The sequence below is a fragment of the Eimeria acervulina genome, genomic scaffold (assembly GCF_000499425.1).
Source record: "Eimeria acervulina Houghton genomic scaffold, Eah_scaff1040, whole genome shotgun sequence".
Classification (NCBI taxonomy): Eukaryota; Apicomplexa; class Conoidasida; order Eucoccidiorida; family Eimeriidae; genus Eimeria; species Eimeria acervulina.
The window spans coordinates 3514-11397 of NW_013549459.1; the positions used below are offsets into that span (position 1 = coordinate 3514).

Consider the following 7884-nt stretch of genomic DNA (forward strand, 5'->3'; position numbering starts at 1 on the left):
TACTTCGGAGGCCCCCAGCACCAGCAACAATGGGGGCCCCCTGGGGGCCCCCTCGACCTTGGGGGCCCCCCCTTGCGAGCTAAAGAATTACTGGAAGGCCTTTGGCTTATCTTCTGGTTCTTATTCTTTTGTAGGGGACGGGAGTGCATTACCTGCTGCTGCTGCAGCAGCAGCAGCAGCAGCAGCAGCCGCAGCTACGGCTTCCGGGGGCCCCTCGGGGGCCCTCGACCCCAAAGACAGGGCCCCTATTAACCCTAAGACACACCCTCATCTCTATTGGAGCTGCTGGAAGTGCTCTGCTCTTAATTATAAGACAAGACATCAATGCATCAAGTGCAACAGACTCTACCAGAAATAAACCCTATCAGCGCCCTCTAAGGGCCTCTTAGGTCTCCTACGGGCCCCTTAGGGGCCCTCAGGGGCCCCGTCATGGAGACACATAGGGTCCCTTTAGGGACCCTAAGTGCTGAGCCCTTAAGTTCTCAGGGGGCCTCTAGGGGCCCCTACCCCACCGGGGCCTTTATAGGGGCCTTTTACGGGCCCTTCGGGGGCCCTTAGGGGCCCCGCAGGGCCTTAGGGGCCCCCAAGGGCCTTGAGGAGGCCCCCCAGGAGCATTGGGGGCCCCCTAGGCCCTTGGGGCCCCCTATGGCCCTGCGGGGGCATTTGGGGCCCCCTTTGGGGCCCTTAGCATTTGGGGCCCCCTTGGGGCCCCTTTGGGGCCTCCCCAAACCCCTTGGGGATCCCCTAGGGGTCAAGCACGGCCCCGCAGGGATAGAGGGGGCCCCCAGGGGCCCCTGTTAACATTTGGGGGCCCCTGGGGGCCCCTGTTACCATGTGGGGGCCCCCATACTGGGGCCCCTGTTCAACTTGGTTTTAGTTTACCTATAGATAGTTTTTTATTGGAGGCTGAGGGCCTCAGCATGTATCTGCTTAACTTTTACTGTAAGCATAAAGATTAATAGAACAGCTAGAGGTTGTATTAATGTATCATTATACTAATATATAATATTATTATTAATATTATATTCAGATATATTATAATTATTAATACATCGAATATTATAACAAAATATGCCTATCAGTATATTTTATATATATATATATATATATATATATATAATATACATATACATATATATATATACATACATATATATATATAGATAACAAAATATTATTATATTAAATTATTGTATATTATAATTTTTAATATATTATTATATGAAAATGCACTATAGTATGGGTTGCACTGTCCTCTGTAATACGGTAGTATACTGTGCTATAGTGATATTATACACTATATATATATATATACAGCAGAAAAACAATACTACACAGTGTAGGAATATACAGCAGAGCATAAACGCACTAATATATTTTAATATATTTTAGTATATTTATGTTAAAATATAAACATATTATATTATATACTACAATATACTTAAATATTTCAATATAAATATATTAAAGCACTTTACATAAATTAATAAATATAAACCACTGTTATGCTGCACCACCAAACAACACCCAGAAAGGGTCTTAAACCCTATCCAGGGCCCCTCTTCACGGCCCCCCGCGCAGCCTTTAGGGGCCCCCAAAGCTCAGGAGACACCCCAGAGGACAGAAGGGAAAGAGGGGAACAGGGGGGGCCCCCATCATTCGCCTGGGTAGTATAGGGGGCCCCCAAAGGGGGGGCCCCCCCTCGGCTGTGCCGAGTACTTTGTGGGCCCCCATCTCTGTCTTAGTGCCCTGGGGGCACCCCATAGTCTACCCTGAGTACTACAGGGCCCCCCATCATTTATGTTGCGATTTCTTTAGGGCCCCCCCCCTCAGTAAGGGGGCCCCCGGCCCCGCTGTCTCCCTGTAAGCACCTTAAGCCTTTATATAAGACAAACATGGGGGCCCCCTTGAGGCACTTAGGGGCCCCCAAGGGGCCCCAGGGCCTCCAATAATAATAAGCCCAAGGGGCCCCCAAAAAATCATACGGGTCCCCTTAAAAACGTAGAGGGGCCCCCATAAGTACTCAGAAGCAACAAAAAAGCATAGGGGCCCCCACAGGGCCCGGGGGGCCCCCGCAGGCTCCAGGGGCCCCCGCAGGCGGCAGGGGCCCCCAAAGGCCCCTGGGGGCCCCCACATGGGCCCCTGGGCGCAGGTGTGTTGGATATGTTGTAGAGAGCCCTGAGGGCCCTTGTGCTGCATAAATAGTTGTTTGTTGAATGCTTGTTTGTTGAGGAGGACTAAGGTATAAAAAACTCTTCATTGAATTCATCTGGGGCCTCCGCCAGGAACTGCTGCTCTGTGCCCTCTTCAATCGCCTTCATTGCGCAGCGCAGCCACCTAAAGGCAGGCAAGCACTCTAATGTCCCCTCGCTGCTGCTGCTGTTGCTGCTGCTGCTGTTGCTGCTGCTGCTGCTGTTGCTGGTGGGGCGGTGGGAGTGGGGCTGAGGCAGCAGCAACGAGACGTAGCGTATTAGCTGCTGCCGGCCCCACAACAAGCGGTCTCTCAGCTGCTGCTGCTGCTGCTGCTCCAGATGCTGCAGCTGCTGCTGCTGCTGCTTAGGGCTCACAAAGGCAACAGCAGGCAGCCACAGGCCCGCAGCAACAAGGTTAGGAAGCCCCTGCAGAGACAACCAAGAGGAGACAGACAAAGGAGACAGACGGCACGGAGTCATTCAGGCGCAAGTAATGCAGCAACAGCAACAGCAACAGTAACAACTGCAGCAGCAAAAGCAGCAGTAACAGCAGCAGCAACAGCAGCACCAGCAGATTACCTCCAAACTCCACCGACGGGTCCCTTCAATGCCCCTTTTGGGGCCCCCGGAGGGGCCCTCAGGGGCCCCCTGAGCCTGTTGCTGCTGCTGCTCTTGCTGCAGCACTCTGGGAGAGCAGCACTCAGCAGCAAATGGGTCTGATGTGAGATGCCACAATCGAGCTAATGCGTCGCATGCACTAAGCTCCTCCTCTTGCTGCTGCTCCTCCTCCTGTTGCTGCTGCTGCTGCTGCTGCTGGTCCGGTTGCTGCTGCTGCTGCTTCTGCTCCTGTTTCTGCTGTTGCTGCTGCTGCTCTTGCGGCTGCTGCTGTTGTTGTTGTTGCTCTTGCTGGTGCTGCTGCTCGCGCTGCTGCTGCCGCTGTTGTTGCTGCTGCTGCAGAGGAAGCAAGGCTCTTCCTGCTGCGCGTAGGCCCTTGAGGCCTGGGGCTTCAGGGAGGCGGACCTCCCAGCGGCAGCAGTCGACAAGAGGAGACAGCAGAGATGAGCTGGAGGAGACACCCCACAGTTGTGCTGCCAGCTGTTCTGCTGTAGAGCAGCCAGACAAAGAACGCGCAAGTAATTGCAATCTGCTGCTGCTGCTCCTGTTGCTCCTGGTGGTGGTGGTGCTGCTGCTGCTGCTGCTGCTGCACAGGCGTCGCCTTGATGCTGCTGGCAGGTGCTTTGGGGGGGCCCTCTGAGGCCTACAAACACGGACGCGGCGACAGGCTTCACGAGGGCTGCTGTTGCCGCTGCCGCTGCTGCTGCTGCTGCTGCTGCTAACAGAAATAACTCCTTTCCCTCCCCAGCTCTTCAAGCAGGATGCAGTGCTGCTGCTGCTGCTGCTGCTGCTGCTGCTGCCATTTAGGCCTTCGTCAGCGTCGCTAGAAATCTCCTCAACCTCCGTTAGTGCAGGTTCTGCTGGTGCTGCTGTTGTTGTTGCTACTGCTGCTGCTGCTGTTGCTGTTGCTGCTGCTGCTGTTGCTGCTGCTGCTGCCTTGCTAGGATGCTGCTTGTCTTGTTCTGGAGAGTCGAGCTTCGCCCCTACTTCTGCTGCTGCAGCAGCTACCGCTGCAGCAGCGCTGCTGTCGCTGGGGTGCAGCAGCAGCAGTTGTATGTATGAAGGCCCTCGTGTTGGGTGCGGGCGTAGCATCAAGTCAGCAAGCGACACGACTTGCTGCTGCTGCTGCTGTTGTTGTTGCTGCAGCTTCCTATGCTGTTTCTGTTGCTGTTGCTGCTGCTGCTGGCTGGGCTCCTCTTGAGAGGTAGAAAATGCTTGCTGCTGCAGCAGCAGCAGCTGCTGCAGCTCTGCTGCTGTTCCAGAGAGGAAGGCGCTGAGGCGCAGCCACCACCCCAGCAGCAGCAGCAGCTGCCGCCGCTGCAGCAGCAGCAACGACGGGGCAGCAAGAGACCCTAAGTTTGAGAGGAAAGCGGATTCAACTAGGGCCTGAACAAACACCAAAACAGACAAGTGCTGCTGTTGCTGCTGCTGCTGTTACTACTACTGTTGCTGCTACTGCCGGGGGTGTTTCTTGCTGCCGCTGCTGCTGCTGCTGCTGCTGTGTGCAGCAGCGCAAGGGAGGCCTCGGCAGCAAAAGGTCTCCCTAAAAAGCCCCAAGCAAAAGAAAAGAAAGATAGCATGCAACGAAGCGCAAGCAAAGATAAACAAACAGCACATACATATGCAGAGACACCAGAGACAGCGAGTTAGAGACAGACACCGCAAATGCAGCACAAGAAAAAAGCAGAGGCAGCAGGAACACAAGAAACTAACACTGCAGCAGCAGCAGCAGCAGCACCTGCAGTGGCAGAAGCAGCGGCAGCAGGTGTAGTAGCAGCAGCAGCAGCAGCGGCACCTGCAGTGGCAGCAGCAGCGGCAGCAGGTGCAGTAGCAGCAGCAGCAGCACAAGTAGCAGCAAACTTGCCTTCTCCTGCTGCTCAAAGTAGGCCTTCGCTAGGCTCCGCTGCAGCTCAGAAGCAGAGAGGTGCCGAGCCTGCTGCTGCAGCAGCAGCAGCATCTGCTGTTGCCGTTCGCTTAATGGCCAGTGCTGCTGCTGCCCCAGCAGGGGGGGCCCCTGGGGGCCCTCCTGCTGCAGCACGGGGAGTATTTTGCTGCAGCTGCCTCCCTCGCGTACTGGGTCTGCTGCTGCTTCTGCTGCTGCTGCTGCCGTTCTTGCTGCTGCACCCTCGCCATTAGCAGCCGCTGAAGCAGCAGCAGCAGCAGCAGCAGATGCAATAAGGAGACAGTCATGAATATTATGTTGGTGCTGCTCTCTGTCTCCTCCCAGGGCCCTAAGGAGACGCCCCGCCTCCTCATCAGCCATACAAACAAATGCAGGAGCAGCACAAGTGTAGCTGCGCAGCAGCTGCTGCTGTAAATCAAACAAACGCTGCAGCAGCACGCGGCCACGAGCTGCTGCTTCGTCTTTGCTCCGCTTGCTGCTGCTGCTGCTGTTGCTGCTGCTGCTGCTGGAGGTAAGGGCCTCAAAGAGGGAGGGGTTTGCAGCCTCTAAGAACGAACAAAGGCAGCCGTGCTGCTCCCACAAGGGCTGCGCGCTGCTGACAAGCTGCTGCTGCTGCTGCTGCGCCTCTCTATCTCTCCTGCTGTCTGCTTCTTCGCGAGCCCTTAGGGCCCCCAGATCCAGCAGCTGCTGATTCACCGCCTCTGCTTCCATGTTTGCTGCTGCTGCTGCGCATGCAGCAGCAAATGAACTGCGCCTTTCAGCTGCGTCCTGCTGCACACGGGGATCCTCCCTTGCCTCACCGCGACCCTGCGTCCGCTGCTGCTGCCGCTGCCGCTGCTGCTGCTGCTGCTGTTGCCGCTGCTGCTGCTGCTGCTGCTGCTGCACTGCAGCAGCAGCCTGCAAGGCTGTTGATATGAAGCAGCCATCCTTCACTAACTCCGCTACCGCCCACTTGGCCTCGCTGCAGAGAGAACGGCAGTCTATACCCTCACATACAACGCGCAAGGCCTCAGCCCCGGTGCTGCTGCTGCTGCAGCTGCTGCTGTTGCTGCTGCTGCTGCTGATGCTGCTGCTGGGGCTGGGCAGAGGCTCCTCCTTCACAAAGAACTGCTGCTGCTGCTCTGCTGCAAGGCCATCAACATCAATTAGGTGCTGTTGCTGCAGCTGCTGCTGCAGTTTCGCTGCCTCAGCCTCCAGACCCTTGCGTGGGGTGAAGCGGTAGCAGCTGCTGCTGCTGCCCTCCGCAGCAGCTGCTGCTGCTGCAGCAGTTGCTGCTGCGTCCCCTTGCCAGCAGCAAAAGGGACAGAGGTACCGCTGCCTCTCCTTTCGCATGAGCCCGCTAAGGAGACAGCGTCTTAAGGCTTCAAGCTCCCGCCGCTGCTCTGCTCCTCGCTGCTGCTGCTGCTGCTGCTGCTGACTGGTGCTGCTGCTGTTGCCGCTGTTGCAAGTTGGGCGGTGTTGTGTTGTTTGCTGCTGCTGCTGCTGCTGCCTGTGGGGATGCCTCTGGCCTCGGCCATCCGCAGCAGCACCAGTAGCAGCAGCAGCAGCAGGTGCAGCAGCAAGAATGCTGGGGCCCCCCTGGGCCCCCAAGCCGTGCTGCTGCAGCAGCGCCTCCCTCCGCTCTAAGCGCGAGCCATGGCGAAAGATAGAAGAGCCCCGACAGAGGGGACAAGAGGGGGTGCTGCTGCTGCTGCTGCTGCTGCTGCTGCTCCTACGCCGGTTGGGGCTGGCACAGCTGCTGCTGCTTCTGCTGCTGCTCGTAGGCAGGGTAACTAAGCGCCTGTTGCTGTTCTTGCGAGTACTGCTGCTGCTGCTGCTGTTGTTGCTGCTGCTGTTATTGCTGTTGCCGTCCCTCCGACTGTGGCTGCTGCTCCTGCTGCTGCAGCTGACGTTTCGGCTGCTGCTGTACCAGCTACTGCGCCTGCTGCTGCTGCTGCTTCCCTCGCTGCTTCTGCTGCTGGTGCTTCTGCGGCACGCGCTCTGAGAAGCGACACCAGGAGCAGCGGGAGCAGCAGCAGCAGCAGCAGCAGCAACGGGTAGATTATCCTTTGTGTCTGCTGCAGCATTAGTGCTGCAGTGAGAGGCCCTCGGGGCCCTCAGGCTGTAGCGGGGTACCCGCTGCATTTGAAGCTGAGTCGAAGGGGGTAAAGACAAGCCTCTTTTGCGAAGCATCCAGCGCTGCTGCTGTTGCTGCTGCTGCTGCTGTTGCTGCTGCTGCTGCTGCTGTCGTTGATGCTGCTGAGGATCTTGCAAGTGGTACTTCCTCCTCTTGAAGGGCCCCGCAGCACCTGCTGCTGCAGACCCCCGCGATTCGCTGGGGGCCCCCAGCCAAGGGGGCCCCCTTGTGAGGAGATGCATGCAGCCAGCTTCTGATGTTTGACGAGAGAAGCAGCAAAGAAGTGCAGCGAAGAACAGAAGTAGACACAGCAGCACAGATAGAAGCAAGGAGACAGTCTGCGAAGCAGCAACAGAAGCAAGCAGCTATAGGACAACACTGAGGCCCCTACGGTGTACAGACACCTCAGGGGCCCTGAACCTTCTGCTGCAGCTTCTGCTGCTCCCTAGTAAGAGAAGCAAAGCTAGCTGCCTATACACCCCAGCTGCAACACTAAGATAAGCAAATCGCCTTCCCCACGAAAAAGCGGTTAGTTCAAAGTAGCAAGGCAAAGATAAACAAACAAACAAATAAATAAAAGGAAATATATATAATAAGAGCAGCACACGCATGCATATATAGATATATATGTATACAAAGACACAGACACACCTTATATTAACACTTCCCCTAAGGGGGCCCCCCACGGGGGCCCCTAAGGGTATGCAGCTGTATTTGCTTGCCTGCACTACAGAGCACCTGTTGTCTTTCTTTGCTTTTTTTCTTCTCAATTAAATGCATTATATGCTTTAAGAAGTTTGTTTGCACGGTTGCTGTGCGCATTCGTCAAGAAGCGGTGTATTGGAGGTGTCTGTACACCTCAAGGGCACTTGTTTATATATATATATATATATATATATATATATATATATGTATATAAACAAAACCCTATATATACATATATAGATGTATACATATATATAAACAAAACCCTATATATACAAATATGTATATATGCATGTATATATTATATATACATATGTATATATATATATATATATATTTATTAAGATATGTAT

At 55.0% G+C, this 7884-nt stretch overlaps 1 protein-coding gene across 1 annotated transcript; it reads right to left on the reverse strand.

Moving 5' to 3' along the window:
* Positions 1-2237: 2237 nt before the first annotated feature.
* Positions 2238-7068, reverse strand: EAH_00054440 (hypothetical protein, conserved; the record flags this gene model as incomplete). The annotated part of the gene is made up of 4 exons (XM_013393934.1): positions 2238-2618; positions 2772-4080; positions 4206-4350; positions 4668-7068. The coding sequence occupies 4 exons, from the start codon at positions 7066-7068 to the stop codon at positions 2238-2240; spliced, it is 4236 nt and encodes a 1411-aa protein (XP_013249388.1).
* Positions 7069-7884: the final 816 nt, after the last annotated feature.